Genomic DNA, 20,773 nt, shown 5'->3' on the forward strand with positions numbered 1-20,773 from the left:
TTGTTAAAAGTTGTTCTCCCTTCCCACAAAGCTTTCCTCAAAGGGTGTTCTAAAAAGAATCATAATATGTTTACGGGTATTTTTTTTTTTCAAGAGGAAGAGTTTTTCAACTTGAAAATAGTGTGCTAGAAAGAGACTTCCTCCTTCCTTTTTTTGGCTTTTCATATTCTGGGTGGAGACGGTTAACAAAGCTGCATGGTTCCTGAACAAGCAATGAATAAAATAGTTGTCACAGATTTTTGTAAACCAAGTAGACATTCATGAGCTATATAATTTCATCCAGCCTTTGTTAGTTTATATATTTAGAAGTATATGCTATCTTCATGGGCTTATATTTCTTTCTGTGTTTGGCTTTACTTCTGTTTCTGTCCAGTAACACAAGTGCTGAAATAAAAACAGAGACACTGTTGTCTGGTATTTCTGCCCTCAGCAGACAGAGTCAGTCCTGGGAATCAGCTAAAAAATTTGTTTGTTTTGTTTTCAATTCTTAAAACACTGAAAGTCTAATGAAGACCAAACTAAATTACCCATTCCTTTGTTCACTACCCCTCCAGTGCTCAGATGCACTTAGGGGCAGATAAGAAGGAGCCTTATGGAGTGAAACAAAGAGGATACAGTTTTAGCTACAATTTTATGTTATCTCGATTACAAATTTACATTGTCAGAAGATATATCATAGGAGGCTATAACAGGGAAAACTACCTTTGTTATAGCATATTTGTTAATCATAGTCCTACTTTTTGTTAAGTACAGACAGATTTTTTTAGCTTCAGCTTTTCGCTTCAGCTGCATCTTAGGCAAGTCACCATTCATGACTTATGGCATAAATTACAATCAATTGTTGTCTGAGGGTTTTTGTCCTTAATTTAATTGATGGCAACAATTTTAAGACCCTGCACGTTCTTAAGCACAAATGAGACGTAACTTATTTTGATGTAAAGCTGTTCAGAATATGGGGAGAAGTTTGTGCCCTGATTCTGACTGTTCACCCATCTTCAACTGAATGTGTAAGGGCAATTAATAATGTTGGACTTACATTCTTTGTGAGGGGTGAAGGCTTAAAACTGAAAAATTCCGGAGCCAGCTCAACCAATTGCAGGTGAGATAGCTATGAAATACTTTCAGCTAACAATTTCCTGAACTGTAGTATTTGTTCCTCTGTCAAATGCAGCAAGGCTTGTAACTGGAAGCTCAGTGTTCATCTGCTTTTTACAGGTATTTCTAGTGAGGAAGATCAAAGGATCTGATGCGGGTCAGCTTTATGCAATGAAGGTACTTAAGAAAGCAACTCTGAAAGGTAAGGATCGGGACAGCCTCTGCAGTCTCTATTTCTGTCGTAGCTTTTCATTAACGTTTCTTGCATTGCTTCTATCTTACAGTACATAACAGTGCACAAATTCATCTCTACCACCCTTCAGAATCCTACCTTACTCTAGGGAGTGTTCTAAAAAAAACATATGCAAAAAAATGTTACCTCTGCAGTGTGGGAGCAGGAAAACAGAACTTCAGAGTTTAATAGCTGAATGCTTTCTTCACTTTCTTGGTGTTATCTATAGGACTTCTATTGGACGTATATTAATTTGTATCGCAGTGGCAGTATCTTTCTGTTGCTGAAGTAAACTGAAGTAAGTATTTTTAAACAAGGGTATTGGTGAAGTAAAACACAGCTCCTACTGGGTTGAAAAGCCTTCCAGCTGGTGCCTCTCACTATATGCCTAGAAATTCATGACAAAGTATTTTCAAGTGCAAGAAGTCATTTTGAGGTTGTTGAGATGATGCTGTTTCCTAGCTCGTGACCAGTCAGTGAGTGGTCTATAGTAGGCTAGGGCTGAGTGACTGATGTTTAAAACTGGTCATCCTCTTCTGGGACCACGGGCGGCTACAGCCTCACTCAGACAAAAAAAAGAAATATCTAGGAAAGCACAGGACTGAAAAACAGAATAAGTTTGGTCTCAGCTGAAGTCCTTACTGTTTTTTTCTCCACAGAGTTAGTAAGACTCGGTTGTCTTCTTGATTTCCTGACTGAGCACTGTACTCTGTTTTCCTTCTCAAAAGCCTTACGCTTTTTGCTGATAAGGTAGATAGTGTTCATTTTGCCCAGAGCAGCTCTTTTTGTTCTTTTCTGGTCAATGTGGGTTTGCACAATGCAGTATAGTGCCTGAATTTCTATTCCAATGTTAAACAAAATCATTTTGAGATAGTTCCGATGACTTAAAAGTCCAGGTTGTTTTAGAATGCCTTAACTTGTGGGACCAAAAGAAAAATTAAACTACCTCTGATTACAAGGTAGAGTTACAGCAGGTGGTGGCAGGCAGACACAGCACCTCTTCTGAGTGCTAGTCAAAATAGGGAAGTGGGCAAATAAGTATTTCCACGTTTCCTTCAGCTAAGAAAGCCTTTTCAAAGAAACATTAGTTTGGAGCAATACTGGTGTGCTGATCTTTTTGTTTGAAATGTACAAGAGAAAATTTGTTCTGGCAGGACAGCATGGTGCAAATAACCACTTAAGTAGTAGTGGATGTAATACATAAAAAGGAAAAGTACTTATGCACAGTACCTATAATAGAGTGATTTTCTGACTTATCAACCAAGAGCAGAACTGAAGTACCCAAACTGAGCTGAACTCAACTCTCAGAGCATTCCCTACCAGGCTGGGCACAGTGTCTGAGGAAGGACCACATGACCCCTCTGATGTCAACATGTACCAGGGACTAATTTCTGTTCTTTTAAAAGCCCAGAACTTTTCACCCAAGGTAAAAATTGGTATATAAATCTGAGGTGTGTTGATCTGAAAGAGCTTTGGAGAAGGGAAAGGTTTCTTTTGCTACCCCAAATTTATTACTTAACACCCTACTTAAAGTGTTATTACTTAACACTTGTCATCTCTTAATATATTTTAACTAAATCGATAATGTTAGATTCCACTGGGAAAAAAAAAACAAATAGTATTTTAGGAAGCCTTGAAATTTAGATGGTGATTTTAAACTACTCGGAGTGTTCTATCGTATGTATCTGTTCATCAAGAACAGGCATCTCCATGTTTGAAGTTCCTTGGTTAGTCACAGCGCATAGAACCACTACTTTTCTCCTCCCTTGGCTGTTACAGCAGGCTGTTTATTGTTTTCTCAAGTGTGGGTCACAAGATCTAAAGTTGAAGCTGCTTTGTGATTTTGCTGGACTGCATTTCTCTCCCATTCAGGCTACTTACCCCTCTGACTGGTAGCTCTGAATTTCCCAGTAGGAACTAATTTGTCCACACTAGTTTCTGCAAATAAGTTAAACCTGGCAGCTGTTTAACTCAAAGTACAGAAGTGAAGGCAAAACCCCATTGGCCCAGGGCAAGTGAGGTGAGCAACAATGAGGATTGCTGTCAGTGAGCTTCCATGTAACTTTTGGCGCAGAGAGAATATTTCTGACAGCTTAATTTCATCTTTTAAGTGAAAGTGCTAGATTATTGCTGCCTACCTACATTCAAAAAGGCTGGAATTAACTCCAGTATGAAGTATTTATTATGTCAAGTAATGGGAGCAAAGCCATATGTTCTTGTTAGCACTGCATTCAGTATTTACTGACAAAATACATGATACTAGACAGATTGCTGTGTGACTGTGTTTCCTAACTTATACTCTGCACAGTATAGCATGGAACAGCAGAGCTCTCAGTGCCAGTACCACTGACATGGCCACACAGTCGTAAATATCATAGCTTTTTTTTTCTACATAAAATGAAGAAATGAGAAAAGAGGAGGGGGTAACAAAATTGTTTTTTCTTTTCGGAATTAGTCTGAATAATTAAAACCTTTGTAAGTGAGAATGTGAGGAAGTTAAATGCCTTCAGGAGTGATGGGCTAAAACTAGCTTTTATGTAGAACAGACATAGTGGGGTCTGCCAATAGAGTTTCCTATCCCAGGAACCTGACTGTGGTCATGACTGGCTGGTAATGTTTAGGAAGAAGCAGAAGTACAAAACAGGGCTTCCTCCAGTGGGTCTGCTGCCTCTTTCCAAGGTATTTGTCCCTTATGAGCATGATCCAAATTTCACCAACAGCAAAGGGTACAGCAATCAGCAGCAGCACTCTTCAAGCATTTACAGCTCAAAAAAGTTGTTTGATACAAAAGAGGCTTTGTAGATCAATTGCATATGTAGATTTAAACTTGAAAAAGATCTGCTCAACAGCAGGACCGTTCCTGCTGTGAAGGGAGAATTAGACTCCAAAATATTCCAGTTTAGACTGTACAGGTTTACAGAGGCACATGCTGTACATATGAACGTTTGTGAAAATGAAAGAAATCTTCACCACTTGAAGGTTCATATTAAATGTAGAGTATATCTGAATAAGCACCTATAACAGCATGGATCCCTGAAAGTGAGAAAGCCACTGCTCCCTTAAGTTATAGATGAGAGCATCATTCAGACGTTTCTTTCCTTCATGCCTCATTTCCTTTAGCTGGAGCTTGTGGGTATCTGTTTTTTAAAGGAGAGAACTGAAGAAACTAGATAAGTGTTTCATTCTAATTACTAATTTTAGGAAAACCTTGTCCAAAATATTTGAGAATTTTATGTCTGTTAGGTGAGAGATAGCAAATGCATCAGATTCAAGGCTCTGTGTATGTATAATTCATCTGTCTTTAAAAGTCTATTAAATTACAATACCCTATTAGCTACCTTTGCAAATATAAAACTTCTTGTGGGGTGCCAGGTGCTCAAAGACATTTAGGCACTTAAATACTTTCCAAGAGTGAGACTTTTGTTTTTTAAGATGTCATTATATAGTAGTATTAAATATGCCATCTTAAAATGTTGCTTTTATATCTTCATTATACTACTTTTATTTCCCCTTAGAAAACGAGATTCTTAGATTAAAAAAAAAAAAATTTAATTAGAATGATTAAAAGCTTACATATATATTAGTGAGTCATGACTGCCCAGCCTGAAGGCACCATGAAACTGAGGAAACAGAAGGAAAACAGGGACTATTTATTCTGTGTATATGTGTGCCTTGTATTCACCAGCAAAGCTGGTACAGAGGCAGGCTGATTATTTCAGTTCACTTGGTATTTCTTTAAAGGTGTCTCAGGCTCGATCAGCTTTACTAGATGTGATTCAGGATTCTGTGAACAAGAAATGTTTAGATCACTTACAGTGTAAGCCTCATTAAATACCTGTGAAGTACTTATAAATCCCCAACAGGTTGCTGTGCTGAAATGTAAGAGCTACCTCTGGAGATTGAAAATCAAAGACCCATCCCTTTAGGAGAAATGCAGTCATAGAGTAGCATGAAGCCATAATTCGCTGACATAATGCTTATGAACTTTGTAAATATTACAGTGGTGATCTAGTGAAGGTTTATGCGATGGGTCACAAGGAAGTAGTTTGTATCTGCCCGTCCTGTTGGTAATGGGCTGTATAATTCTCAGTAATGGAAGCTATTTGACCCTGAGAACTGAGAGTCTACCTGTTTCTGGTTATGTTGTTTACAAATAGTAATCTGTTCTGTCAAAAGCTCTTAGTGCTTTGAATTTTATGATCTCCTCAGTCTAAGCTAGTAGGCTTTTGGGTTTACAATTGTGCTGAGTGCATGTGACGGTTATAGATGGTTATAGTAAGTGGTGAGAGTAGCTTTAGTGACTCACAGAGAGCTTGTGGTATTCTCAGGGGTGTTAGATCAATGATACTAATTATACACTAAATTGGCAACTAACTTGGATGTCACCAGCTGGATCATGGTTTTCATCTAAAGCATTGATAAAACTGCCTCCCTCTTTGGACACTAACTGAAGTGGCTTCTTCAGTTTTCCTCTGAATGCCACTCAGTTTCCCTGCGATGACTGTGGTGTATAGATCTAAGATGCTGGAACTCCAGTGGTTTCCCTCTGCTTTGAATAGAACAAAAACTCCTCTGTATACCTCATGAGTGGCTCTAAAATGTAATCATCAGCCTAGTCATGTGCTCAGCCCCACAGCAATGCTCTGGACCTCGCCTGTTCGCATGGAAGTTCTGTGGGACAGGAGTCAAGGAGAACATCTCCAGCTTTGTGCTGAACTACAGAACGTGCCAACCTTGCCCATCAAGAATTAGGAGCAAGCTGGAATTAGTAGCTGTTATCTGAGGAGGGAGGACTCCCTTTCTTCCTGTGGGAGTTTTGAAAGTGAAACCAAAAAAATCTTCGACTCAGGGCTTAGAGGTCACTACTGGGCTGTAGCTTTACAGTGCCTTTGCTATATCAGGCCATCTCTTTCTTCCTCTCCTAAAAAGTCAGCTTATCTAGGGCTTCCTTTCTGAAGGGGGAAAGGGTACAGGACATTTGGGAGCTCACTTAGGTGGTTTCTAGTGGGCTGTGTAGAATAATGCATTCATATAAGGAATATGAGCTGTAGTTAGGCTAGCTCACTGTGTGTCAGCAAATATAGTGTCCCAACCTGAATATCCTACAAACTGGACAGAACAAAAATGACAAAAAGCCTTGTCAGAAGTTTATTTTCATAGTGTTTGCTAAAAAGCCTTGACTTGTGCTCATTGAGTTTGTAGCTTCTGGGTTACATACTTAATACCCTGTAGTGATTCTGTACAGTGTTTGAATTCAGGTTTGGATGAGAAGGTAAAACTTTTGTCTCTAAATATAAACAGAGCATGTGCCACTTAAAGATTATATTATCTGTTTGTGTTCAAGCCACGTGGGACTTCTCATTGTATGAAGTCCCAATTAATTTATAGCTTCTTCACAAAGCCGAGTGCATGATAAAGATCCTGTTATCAGGCAAAAATTCCCACCATTAAGACATTCAAGAAATGAAATCTGGATATTAAAAATACTCTCTGCTTTGTATCAAGGGAACATTTTGGCTACATTGTTTTTACGTAAAAACCTGTTGTTCCTCATGGAGCTTTTCCTAACTGCCAAAGAAAACTCATCTTTCTCTTGAAAATTTTGGCTGTTGAGCTCTGTTTAGAGTCACCTTGTTAAAATCTTTGTTCAGGTTGCTAGATAGCAATTTCTACTTACTGTCCTAAGGAGGACAGAAATATTAAGCCTTCACCTTATATACTGGTAAAAATTATAAACAACGTCTTTATCTTTCTCACTGTCATTCAGCCAGACTGATTTCCATACAAGCACACACTTCTGTGCTTGTCATACATTCTGTAGGTAAGTGCAGCAGTATTGCCTGTTCTTTTCCTACCCATGCATTTGTTCCAGTACAACTCTGCTGTTACAGCAATATCAAAATACAGCTCACTGCGTAGTTGTATGTTCATTTGGAACAGCGCTTCGGCACCATAGTATGTTGTTGCCTCAAATAGCTTTGTTTTATTCTTCCCAAAGAAACATAGGACAGGACTCACAAGCAAAACCCAGCTTTCTCCACAAGAAGTTTAGGGGTATAGCAGAAACTGTGATGTAAGTCCTAGCATCAAACAGCATTGGTGCTTTGGCTTGGACCAGGCTTTTGAAGCAATCCTTCCAGTCATCTCTCTTTGCTGTGCCTTGGTTTGCTGGGCATAGCAGTTTCAGAGCACTCAAGCTAGGTTCCCTCTTGATGAAACTAAATCAGGAGTGCACTAAGTGCCTTCCAGTCTCTTGTAGGCATTCAGGTCCTGGGATTAAAGTGTGACATCAAGTGTGGGGCAACCTCATAATTAGCATCTAGTCCTTGAGCAGTTCCATGGACCCCATTAGCAGCAGCTGAAAGTGTTGTATTATTCAGGTATTCATATGATGATTCCATATACAGCACAAAGGAGATTCAAATCTGAAATGGGAGGAATACAGCACTGAAAAGTCTATGATTTCTTTGGCAGAAAGGATATGTTCTTCACCTGTGATCAAATTATGCAAGTTTGTTCTAAGCATTTGTCGAGTCATACTCTTCTGTTAATGAAATATGGAAAGAATGACTTCTTTAAAATTTCTGGAAAGAAAGCAGCTCTTGCAGGTGCATTTGAATGTGTCCCTTGGCTATCCCAGCCAGTCAAGGAATAGGTGCTGGGGTTTTTATCAGAAATAAGTAGTCCATCATGCTCATTTCTTTTTTTGATAGTAAAAAGCAATTTTCTAAATTGCCTTGTAATTTTCAGTCAATTTGCCATCTACTTTAAAGTTTCGATTGATCCTGCTGTGCTTGACACAGTGAATAAGTAGCAGTGAAGATACTTTGAAACTGCAGTTCCTGCAGTTTACTCCATCAATAAAAGGCTTTCAGACCCAAACTCATTCTTCAAAGTCATAGGATCATAGAACGATTTGAGTTGGAAGGGACATTAAAGATCCTCCAATTCTTTAGTGCCATCACTTCCATGGGCAGAAGCACCTTCTACTAGACCAGGTTGCCCAAATCCCTGTCCAGCCTGGCTTTGAACACTTCCAGGGATAGGGCATCCACCTGTTCCAGTGTTTCACTGCCTTCACAGTGAAGAATTCCTTCCTAATATTTAATCTAAATCTACCCTCTTTCAGTTTAAAGCCATTCCTCCTTGTCCTACGTCCCTGTAGGAGACTTGACCAAGAGCTTTCACTACTGTTTGCTTTCCCTAGATTTATTCTGTTGTATTCATTGCACTGTATATCCAATTACAGTTATGTGCAGTTATTCCCAAATTGGTTGTCACTATACCGGAAAGACCACATTTGATATTTTTTATTGTCAAGTAGCAGATTACTGTTAGTTGCTTTTGTGTAGTTTCAGGAATGGAGAGACTGCACGGACAGTTGTCCTGAAACCACAAGTGAAATGTTTATCCTGTTTGACAAATGTGGTGCTATTCTGTTTTATCTGTAGAAAACTAAATTTATGAGGAAAGGACTGGGAGGTGCAACGGCCTTTGCCAGCCCCTCCACCCCTCCCCAGCAACAGCATGGGAAACACAGAGAAGAGAGAAAAGCACAACTTATTTTAACTCCAGCAGATCTATGAAGAATGATGTGAAGCTCCAGCTGAATGAACGACTCCAGAGTGCGACAGGCGCTGCTGGCTGTGTGCAGTGCTCTGCCTGGGCCAAGTACCTGGGAGTGAGGTCTGACTGTTTCCTTGGACAGCCACAGAGTCTCAGTGGTTCTGCTTTGGAAGCTTAACTTTGTGTCCCTGACTGGGTCTGGTCCAGGTAAACCCACTAGTGTGGGACTTGGGGTGTCTCCTGTGCCTTGCACTGCTACTTAAGCATTGTCTGGAAGGTACCTGAAGAAGTCCATCCCCTCTGGCCTAGGGGAGCGCAGATGTGTTTTTCTGTCATTCCTGACAGAGTTTGCCTAACTTGTTCTTAGACTGTCTCTATTCCTACTCTTACAAAATGCTTCCCAACACCTGTCCCATATCTGTCTTGCCAGAGCTGAAGCCATTAGTTCACATCCTTTCCACCGAGAACAGTTTCCTCACTGAAGTTTTCTTCCACATCTTAAAGATTGTTATCATGTTTAGCTTCCATCTTCTGTAGGCTGAGAATCTTTTATCTTCCTTTCCTTCCTCAGGATTCATTTTCTCTACATGTCTGGGTTAGAAGATTTAGTTATCCACTAGGTTAAGTCAAAAGTGGCTGTTACAGAAAACATGATCTCTGACTGCATGTTCTGGATCTCAGGTCCTCTGTGAATGCTTTGTCATGACAGAAACAGTAGCTGTACCTCTGCTCTACAGAGCAGATTACTGAAAATTCAGGAGGTTTAATTGAACAGATAAAAATGTCCTACTGCAAAGATGGAAGAGTGGTCATATTGTTGAGATGTTGAATGCTTCTTCCCTTGGGGAGTCCTATTCAGAGAATGTTCCTAGGGAAAGCTTGCCCTCGGGTAGAAAGGTTTGTAATACTGCTGTTCTTTTCATTGATGTTTGAGACAGCAGCATTTCTAGAGGGTTGTTTCAGTTCTTCGTGGTTGCCTGCAGCTGTCAACCCCCATTCCCCTCTCTCATGCATTTAGCTTCAGAATTAAGCAGAACATCAGGATGTGTCCAGGCCAGTCAGCCTTTACCAGTGGTGATGTAACAGTGGTCACTGTTTTATTTTGTCTATTACCCTTTTCCTTTCTTGCTGGTGTCCTGTAAGCCAAATGGAAATCTTCCTGTGGAGGCCTGCTTTTCTGGTTTTCTTTTGGCTTGGTTTTGGGGCTTGAAAGTTTTTGTGTCTTGTTTATCTTGTGTTCTCTTTAATGAGCTTTGTAAGATTTCTGTTTGCTTGTAATACTTCTAATTTGAAGAAGCCCTCTGCTGAAAAAGAGAAGTTACTGCTGGCAACCCATCAAGTCAGCTGCGCAGCACATGAATGAGCCACAAACCTTTTAATCCTGCCCAATGTCCAAGAGTTTGCTGTTGATACCATGAGGCTGCGTGAATTACAGGAAGAGAAAAAATGGTCTTTTGGCAAATACAGGCTCAAATGCTTTTAGTTTTCATCTCCTTTGACTTTAGGTCTTGTAGTCTTTTCTTTCGTGGCAGTCTGTGTTTACATAGGAGCTGGTACCTCAGTTTAGGAGTTACAAGACTTTGACTCTGCTCATATCTCTGCCACCAGCCTGCTGCATGAACATAAACCAGCTGCTATTACTGCTGCTCCCATTCTCAATCTCCATATCTATAACGTTAACCTAATTATGCCAGCTTGCTCTTCACAGTGCTCAATGTCTTTATGAAATGTAATAGGTATTAATGGAGATGTTATTAACGCTCCTTCCCACTTAAGTGCAATCTGCCACATTATGGAATCCAAACCAAGAAGTTGTTAGAAAATGTCTGTTCTGTATAACACAGTGACTGTTCGAAATAATCAGAGCTATGAATCAACTGTACTTTTGCATAAATTTGTAGCTATAGTGGAAAGCTAAGGTGGGAATAAAATAGCTAAATATCCCTGGGATTTTTAACCTCCCTGATGGACTCTGCATGTCTTTGGCTGTGGTACAAATCCACTATCTATATGAAAAGCATTTGTTTGTTCTGTTCCCTGAATAAGTTGCACCAGTTGGAGCATCCAACATAATTGCTATGGAATTGATTTCAGCTGCCTGCAATTGCAGTGCATTTGTAGTTGGTTGGAACCCAAATTCAAAAGCATCCTTGGGGATATGCACCCCGTTGCTTTTACTGGTTCCTACAACACAACAGAACAATGTTATTTCCTTTCAAACACAAGGACAGATTAACAAGAGAGGTCAACACTGCCACTTGATGCCATTTTAAGTCAGAATGATGGCAGAGGTTAGGGGGTCAGTTGCACTGGGTTGCTTTGCCTCACAGCCTTGCACTTGGACCGCTTGTAAACCTTGAAACTGCTGGCCAGGTGTTCTGTTCACAACTGCTGCTGGAGATGAGCTAGCACTCAGCTGACTCTCCATAAAAGTTGGATGGCACAGTGCGGGAGACTGCCATCTGGGATTTGTTTCAATGGAAACAAAATCATTCTCTGTGTTTTTGTACTTCTCAGGTGGGTTACACATGTCAGTTACAGCTTTCTCATGGCTGTGGCATTTACTCCAAGTTGGAGGTTTTGCTGATGGTTCAAAGAGAGACCAGCAGTCAGTATCAACGACAGCCTCTCCTTTCTGTTTTGTCTACAGCATTTTCTATCTGCATGCACACTCAAGAGTTTTCCATGGTGCAGTAATTTAACTGACATTTTCTCAGCAGCAGGTTATTTTTTTAAATTTGGGCAAAACCAGAATTGCTCAGATAATTGTGCTGTGTCCCTGGTCATCTTTCAGTCTTTGTTTGTGCTAGGACATAGTTGCCATTTAGTGGGCAATTGTCATCATCAAAGCTGTTAGCTCAGAGCTGCCTTTCATGCTCAGAGGAGTTTCAGGTTTATGCGATTGTACTCCTATATAGGTTTTGTCAATGCTGATCAGTTGAATTTTGTTTCATTATGGATACAATAAGCTATACAATGTAAATTATTCATGACGTACATCTTGGTAGGATTTAAAGAAATGCAGGAACTAACTTGGCCCTTGCATGTTATCATAACAAAAAATAATTTTCAAATGTATGTTTAGAAGGACTTTTGTTTTACATGGTGCTCCCCACATTTGGGTCACCTTTACCACCTATCTCTGCCTCCTAGAAAACTTGCCCCATAAAGGGAAAAGGATGGGACCCCAGCTTGTTCCCTCTCTTTCTGGCTTTGTTCAGGAAAATAGCCGGTGCCTTTGCTCAGCAGCTCCCAGGAGCAGGCTTTTACACAGAAGATGGCTTCTTAAGCTGCATGTTTTGACCTTGGTCCCAAGGAAGCCAAAAGGCTCTTCCTAGACCATCAAATTGTCGTGGTTTACACCCAGTCAGCCATAAATCACGCAGTTGCTCTCTCATTCCCCCCCCCCTCCTTGCCCTCGCCCTGCTCCCGGAGCGATGGGGAGGAGAATCAAAAGAATGTAGCTCACATGGGTTGAGATAAGAACAGTTTAGTAACTAAGGTATAACACAAATCACTGCTGCTACCACCAATAATAACAATGATAAAGGAAATAACAAGGGAAGAGAATACAACACCTCAGCACCTGTCAACCGATAACTCACCCCACCCTGCTCAACTGAGCACTGACCGATACCTAGTCCTACCCTGCAGTGCACTAGCCCTTCTAGGTAATTCTCAGTTACATCCTGGGCATGACCTGCTATGGTATGGAATACCTCTTTGGTCAGTTTGGGTCAGGTGTCCTGTCTCTGGTTCCTCCCGGCTTCCCCTCCTCCCTGGCAGAGCATGAGATTCACAAAGTCCTTGGTCAGTCTAAACATTTGAGCAGTAACTAAAGACATCGTTGTTATCAGCACTGTTCCCAGGCCGAAAGTCAAAAACACAGTACTGCACCAGCGACTAAAAAGAAGAAAAATGACTGCTACTGCTGAACCTAGGACACAAATAAATGCCCAGCCTTTATTTAGCTGTCTTTCAACCTACTGAAATTTGGACTTTCCCATTTTTCAGAAGCCCCTCAGCTGTGCCCAGGTAAGCTGGTGCACCCCAAGGCAGGGGAAAGCTGGCATCCCTTGAGCCAGGCTTCAGAGGTAGCAGTGGGCTTGGAGGTATGCTATGGTGTGTGGAGACAAGGAAAAAGCAATAGGAAGAGCAAAATCTCAAGCAGAGAAGTGGAGGTCCAGGAAGAGAGACAGATGGTCATGGTCAGCACTTGCTCCAGGCATCATTTTGCGGGGAAGACTGAGCTTTGTGGTGGGAGCAAGACAGGGCCAGAGCTAGTCTTCTCAGGCTTTGGGAAGCAGGCAATAGCTGTCTGCCAGCTTCTCCAAAAGCACCTTTCTGCTTGGGACACACACAGGGCTGTGAGGGAAGAAGGCTGCTCTGCTCCAGTGCTGTCAGACTGGGTGCTCAGTGGCCTCCCTTGGTCACTCTTTTGCTCCCTCCCCTTCCTTGGATGGGAAGTGGCAGGAGCAAGGCTGCTCAACCCTGCCACCAAGGTGGGGATGGAAGGGAACTGAAGGGTGGCTATCGGTGGGACAGACAGAGCAAAAAGTAGCTGCTCATGAGGCGAAAGACTTGGCCTTGCTACATGAGATTTGCCAGTGTCAGAGAGCTCCTTATATGAATCTTCGTTAGAAATAAGCAGAAACCCTGCCATGCTCTTATGACGCACTTGGGTTTTAGTTTGCTGTAGTTTATCAAATGTGAGGGTATGAGAGCACTTCTTCACAAGCAGAACAAAGCAAGCAACTACCAAAGCAAAGCTTTTAAGAAGAAGCCTGAAAGTTTGCACTCTGCGTTTGGGGAGTATGGTTTGTGAGCAGTCACTGGGAGGACTCTCACAGGGCTGGTAGCCACTGTGCTGAGTGGCCCAATGGGAGCTGCCTTACCCCTCTGCTTACCTCAGCTATCACCTATGGAGTAACAGCTGTAGTGATCCTAGGCTCTGGGTAAGGCTGTTTGAGATCTCAGGATTAAAAGCACTGGGTGGAAGCTAAATGTCTCATGATTATTCTTCACAGGGTTCTCAAATCCCAGTGCAAATTTTTAGTTTGTGTTGTTTTGTTGTTCTATTTTTCATTTGTTTTTTCCACTCTGCTGAAATACTCTTAACATAATGTTGCAGTCATTAATCCTGGTACAAATGTTCTGTTTCAGCCAGTCTCCCAAACGCTTGTGCATGGTAGTGTAATCTACATTTTTTTTTGTTTTAAATCATGCTTTATTGAGGTGGAGTCACTGCAGCAGAGCAGCACGTAGTGAAAGATGCAATTAATTCTCTGCAGCAGGGCGGGGTGGTTTCTTACTAAGTCATTATTTAACTTTTTCTGTTCAGTTTTGTTTTAAAATGTGATGAGGCTCCAATCCCAACCCTTTGCTCCACAGGGTCCAGTTGGTTATGGTTTGCCAGGCACAGCCTATATTTCTTCTTTTTCTGTTTCACTTACCTCCTCCTATTTATATTCCTTTCTTTCCTTTTATTTTGATAAAAAGTCTTCTCTGTCCTTCATGTTCATGTCCTTTAAATATTTATCTGCTCTCCTCCTGTCTCCCTTTAGTTATTGCTTAGTACAGTTTATGTTTAGCACTTGGCAGTTACCCAGTGACATAGGAAAAAAGATTTCCTCTGCAGTTAGGTATTCTTTTAGAGTTCAAGCAGCTACATATATTTTCAGAACTGTATACAGGGACTGAGATGTAGATGGTGTCATCTTATTAATGTCAACACCAGTTTTACTACTGAGTGTTTTAGGGCCATGATTTCACTTAGAGACTCTCTGGACTTAGTCATATCTTCCACAAGGCTCCCTATACGGTAGTGGAATCCAGGCTGAAAAATAATTTGTGATTGTCTGGACACTGTGTTTCTCTCCTTGCAGGAGAAAACATTAGAACAGGCTTCTTTTTCTTGTTGTTTGTGTGGCCAGGGCTTGGTGGTTGCAGAGCTTTAGTCAGTGTGTTGGTAAGAACACGAGACCAGGCTTTTCCTTACACTCTAATTTAGGCAATGACCTTGCCTTGACTTCGCACCCTACTTGCTGATGGGACTGTAGGCTTCTTCAGTGACAGACAGCCGTCTCGCAGATGCTCATTTATTTTCATGAGGCAAACATATCAACGGAGCTATATTAAGTCTGCCTGTGTAGTATGTCAGGGCGTGGGCAAAGCAAAGGTTGGTTTTCCTGAATGTTGATATTAAACACCACAGTTTTCTTGAAACATTTGAGTTCTAAATTCCCATCTTTGTGTGCAAGTAGGTCAGAGGGCTGGGTTACAGGCAACCTGATAAACCGTAAAGCATGGTTTACAAATAGAAGCTGTCTCAGGGCTTCCTATTTCCTGTATCAACGGAGTGTCGTTGGTTTTGGATGATAGGCCATTATCCCAGCTTCCTCAGTGTTGCCTTAAATGAGCTAGGTATTCATTTCACAAACCAAAATATTTGGAATTCAGTAACTAAAATGCTCATCCAAAACATTTTGTTAGAGCAAGTCAGGTTGGATTGGCTCTGTGTTTACCAAATCCAAGCAGCTTAATGGAAGAAGTGTTTAGAGTGAGAAGTCAGCCTAGTGCAGTCACGGCTAGGGCTGCTGTGTAGCTCGGGGTGAATGTTAACATTTGCCTCGTGCTCTGTGATCAGTCCATCCAATCCCTCCCTTCTGAGAAATGCACTCTCCACTGTCCAGCCATTGCCTTGTGTTACATGTATCAGAACTAAGCTGGTAAACTCTCTAAGCTGGTAGGCTCTCCAATTAGGCCAGTCACAAAAACATTACTTCATATTTTTGTATGTTTAGCCTACACTTGGAAGACACGTGGGTTCTGTTTCAAAAATTCGTGGTGGGCTTGGTGAACATACTTTTCCTGAAGCACCCATAAATCCTCTTTTTTTTGTTATTCCATCTTCTGAATGTGCTACTTTATGACTGATAAAGAAGAGATTCCGTATATTGGTGTATTGTTGCTGATAGAGCAGATCCACAGAACAGGACTGTTGAGTGAAATTTCACTTGCAAAAGCATTGGAAGTAAGCATTTCAGCAGAATGGTCTGGTTTGGTTATATATCTTTTTAAAAATTATTATATTTGTGTATGTTATAGTAAGTGTCTAAGAAATAATAGATCAAAAATAAATTTAAACCCTTTAAACAGGATTTTGATGCATCCAAAACAACTTTTTGCATTTTGTTTTGGCAAAACTTGCTGAATTTAGGCTTTTTATTCCAATTCAGAACAAAAGCCACAGCAAAAACATCTTTGAAAATATCCACAATTACAAGTTTCAAGCAACTCTACAGAAAACATTTACCATTGGTTCAGTCTATGAGCAAAACTGCCCTAAGTGGCAAATGACAGCATCCCAGTACATACGTTCTCCACAGAGGGATAATAACACATCCCCACTCCTTCCAGGAATTCTCACTTCATGTAATATAAAAGATTGTCAGTCTTGTCCATAGGCATCCCAACTGGACCAAGCAGGCAGTTCAATACTGTTCCATTAAACAAAATAGTATGGACTTGGGTGGGTTTTAAATCACACTCATGCAGGAGCACTTTGCCCTGAGTTACTGTCCTAGGGAGCTATCTGGAAGCTCCAGCACCACCTTCATCCCTTCCAACCTCTGCCAGGCTTTGCAAGTGAGCTACTTGTTACTCAGCCTGAAGGAAAAGAAACTTCACTTTCAGTGCAAATAGCTTTTTAGGTAGATTCTGAGACACAAAATGAAGGGAATTATGTTCTGTACAAGGATGGCATAAGGGGGGATATCTTTGCATTTCCGCTGCAGAGCCAGTGATCACCCAGTACTTTTCAATCATAAAAACTGTATTTTTGCCTTTGATGATATACTGAAGAACGTATTTGTGGTGAATACGAAAGCACAGACAGTTTTCACGCATCCAGAGTAATCTGCAAATGTTAGTCCTGCCCATAAAGCCCACAAAACAGGTGTGTTCTAAGAGCAAAGAGCAGCAACATTTGATTAGACCACTCCGGGCTTCAAGCTTAAAAGGCAAGCAGTGAAACTTGTTACCCTGAGAGACCGAGCAGTTCCTGGATGCCTGGATCATCTCCAGCTCAAGCAGGACAAGAGAAAAACAATTTCCTCGTTGCTTCTGGTGACTTAGCAACATCACAATAGCACACACAAGGCAAATCACAGTATCACAGTATGCTAGAGATTGGAAGGGACCTCGAAAGATCATCTAGTCCAATCCCCCTGCTGGAGCAGGAACACCTAGATAATGTTACACAGAAATGTGTCCAGGCGGGTTTTGAATGTCTCCAGGGAAGGAGACTCCACAACCTCCCTGGGCAGCCTGTTCCAGTGTTCTGTCACCCTCACTGGAAGAAGTTTCTTCTCAAGTTTAAGTGGAACCTCTTGTGTTCCAGTTTGTACCCATTACCCCTTGTCCTATCATTGTTTGCCACTGAGTAGAGCCTGGCTCCATCCTCGTGACACTCCCCCTTTATATATTTATAGACACTTATAAGGTCACCCCTCAGTCTCCTCTTCTCCAAACTATAGAGACCCAGCTCCCTCAGTCTTTCCTCATAAGGGAGATGCTCCATTCCCTTAATCATCTTCGTTGCCCTGCGCTGGACTCTCTCCAGCAGGTCCCTGTCCTTCTTGAACTGAGGGGCCCAGAACTGGACACAATATTCCAGATGGGGTCTCACCAGGGCAGAGTAGAGGGGAAGGAGGACCTCTCTCGACCTACTAACCACCCCCCTTCTAATACACCCCAGGATGCCATTGGCCTTCTTAGCCACAAGGGCACAGTGTTGGCTCATGGTCATCCTGTCATCCACTAGGACCCCCAGGTCCCTCTCCCCTACACTGCTCTCTTAACAGGTCGTTTCCCAACCTATACTGGAACCTGGGATTGTTCCTGCCCAGATGCAGGACTCTACACTTTCCCTTGTTATATTTCATCAAGTTACTCCCTGCCCAGCTCTCCAGCCTGTCCAGGTCTCACTGGATGGCAGCACAGCCTTCTGCTCATTAATAGCCTTATGCTCATTAATAGCAGAATGCCCCGGTAGGAAATATTAGGGACAGTGCTGCCTCTCCTATGCAGCTGCGTGCAAGCTAGCCACCACTGCAGCAGGGCAGTAGCTGCAAGAGAATTGGAGTCTGACAGGAGATATGAGAGAAGTTTGATAGAGAAATTCATCCCTCTTTGGACTGTATTTAAGAGTAGGACTGAGTACTGTATGTACTTTACCTTTCCCCTGTTGGATTCCTGTAGGTTGGAACTAAATTTAGGTATCTCTTTTGTGAGGGGTTTGAGAGAAAGGCCAGATGTCTCATAACACGTTTAAGCGACTTTATTGCAAAACTATGTGAAACAGCTACTAGTTTCTCCTTTCAGGTTATCATAATTTCCAGGGCTACTGATGAATGGTGTTTACTGGAACCCCTGAATTCTAAGGCTAGCCCTCTTACTCATTTATCATGTTGAAATTATGTGTATTTGTAGACCATGGGTAATTATTGCCTGTCAGTAAGAGTTAATATTGAAATTGTTTCCTGCAATAGCAGTAATAATAGTTATATATCTGTTCAACTGAAGTAAATATAATGAAAAATAGGAGTATGTTAAAGCAGAATTCAAGAAGCAAATATATTACTTCATGGATTTTGACAGGATATCATACCCACTAACATAAATAAAGTAAAATAAAACATATGCTTTACATCAGAAAAAAAAGATGACCCAGGTGCAGCTATGCAGAGGTGTTTAAGGCTTTCGGTTTTGCATGAGTCATGGACAGATGTAGGTTTCCATCTGTAGGTTTTGGCTTTTAGGAGGGAGTTCCATGCTAGCAAATGGCAGCTTTTTCTGCTCTTCGTCAGGCCATTTGTTCAGTTTGCTTGTAATGATGTCAGTTAAAAGTAATTTGTATGATTGCATGGGGTAAGATTCTGACTTCGTTAGTGGTGTACATCACCATAGGATTGGGCTTTATGGTTATCATTGCACATCTGCAGCTTACAGACCTTGTGAAGGGAATGGTTTTCCCTGGAAGCTGTGCACAGGCACATCTGTGTATATTCAGTTGGTCCAGTTCTGTTTGAAAATACACAGAAATTGAAATTTCACCTCTGCATGAGGACATGAGGTTTATATGATCATCTGGCTGGTTTGTTGGTCAGTACTTCTCTAATGACAGGGTTTGAACCCACTGGCTAGTTGCAGCCAAAAATCTAAAACACACTTAAGCTCCTGCAGCGTCTGTGGGATTTTTTGGCTGGGGAGAGAGATCCAAGTTGGTGTTCCAGTGGGGAAATGGTGGGATGTTGCAGTTGCCAGAGGCTCCACTGGGCAGGAGGGAGTCCACCAAGCAGCACCCGCAGCCCACCAGACTTCCTTGCTGGGCAAGTGTGTCAGGAAGACACTGGGAGAGCTCGGGCTACTGCCTGAGGATTTATTTTCAGCAGAGTTAGTATATCCTTAAAACCCTGACAACTTCCATGTGACTTTTATTTAGTATCATTAGACTTCATCAATCTGTCCTTTGACTCTCCTTGTTGCAAAATTGAGCAGAGGTACTTCAGAGGGATGTTGCCAGATTTAATTACCTTTTTTAAACATTTAGAGGGAATAATTAGTAAAATAATGAATAGGTGATAAATAATATAAATGGAAGTTCAATATTAAAAGTTTAGGATTAATTTAGAGATATCTGTCATTCCAGACCTCAACCTTGAAGTGTCCAAGCTACTTGAAAAAAGCCCAAACAAACAAACAAAAAACCAAACAACAACAGAAACAAAACAAGCCTTTGATTTCTTTAAAGCCAAAAGTGTTGTTTCATGTAAAAGGGGGAAAAAAAAGGGGGGGGGGGGGGAGAAAAATGACCTCTTCCAGACCCTGGCCTCCTAAAAATCATTATCCATTCATATTGATTTTCCAGAGTGCCCTTCTACAAAGGAGTGTCTCCAGCTCTGTGTATCTGTTTTTTCCCCTTGCCCCAGCAGCACTAGGCTGAGTGGTAAAGCTCTGTTTTTAATGGCTCTTTCCCCATCTCTGTAAGATTTCATATTTGGGGGTGCAGAGGAGCTTTCTTCCAGAAAAATAACCCTCATGAAATTATCTGCATTTTGAAAGAAATGTGAAAAAAAAAAAACCAGAACAACAAAAGCATGGGATATTATTGGTAGACTTCTACATTCAGATGTCAACAGGACACTTTTCACCTTTGTACATTGTAATAATGCTCACTGATAAGGTTTAACATGAAAAGCTGCTGTTTAGATTTAAGTATAATGCTGCGTGAAGCAGAAACACAGTAATGAGAATAGTATTTCCAAGCAGAACCATTGAAGCCAGACTATGGTACTTTTTTGGAAAGCCTGTGTTTCTCCATTTCTTGGGTAATTAGTCACCACACAAGTACTTTGTCTTCCAGACATACAGAGTGTGGATTTGAAATTAGAATCTAGCTTTCTGTTTTTGTGTACAATAGCCGGCATTAAAACCAGATGAAAATAACAGAAATAAAATTGAAAAGGATGCTGCACATAGTTTTATGTATATATTTCATTTTCTCTATCATTCATATGTTCCAGTGCTACGTGAAGAATTTGAAATTGAGTTGTATGTTCCTGATCCTGAGTCATATTTTGCTTTTGTTCCACTCAAGGCAGTGTGCTGAGCTTTAGGGAAGTGAGGAGAGTAATGGATGAAATTTAAATCCGTCATTTTATTCACTGATTTATTTCTCCTGCTACCAGTATTTGTTGATGGTGATTTAATTAAGTTAACTTAGTTTCTAGCTCCCCCTGTTCTTGCTTTGTTAATTAATTAGTGTTCCGCTTCTGGCTGAGCAGTGACATTTCTTATCAAAAGGTCATTTTGAAAGAT

General features: G+C 41.2%; 1 protein-coding gene across 5 annotated transcripts in view; it reads left to right on the forward strand.

Annotated features, from left to right (window-relative positions):
• RPS6KA2 (ribosomal protein S6 kinase A2) overlaps positions 1–20,773 on the forward strand; it is a 296,264-nt gene that overhangs the window by 201,805 nt on the left and 73,686 nt on the right. For all 5 annotated transcript variants that reach the window (XM_061471390.1, XM_061471391.1, XM_061471389.1 and 2 more), the window contains exon 3: positions 1,216–1,297. In XM_061471390.1, the coding sequence (XP_061327374.1) occupies positions 1,267–1,297 (31 nt within the window). In that variant the 5' untranslated portion in view covers positions 1,216–1,266. The remainder of the gene's footprint in view (positions 1–1,215; positions 1,298–20,773) is intronic.

The sequence above is a fragment of the Pezoporus flaviventris genome, unplaced genomic scaffold, assembly GCF_033815535.1.
Source record: "Pezoporus flaviventris isolate CSIRO_AGI_PZ_B2104156 unplaced genomic scaffold, CSIRO_AGI_Pfla_v1 ptg000066l, whole genome shotgun sequence".
Lineage (NCBI taxonomy): Eukaryota > Metazoa > Chordata > Aves > Psittaciformes > Psittacidae > Pezoporus > Pezoporus flaviventris.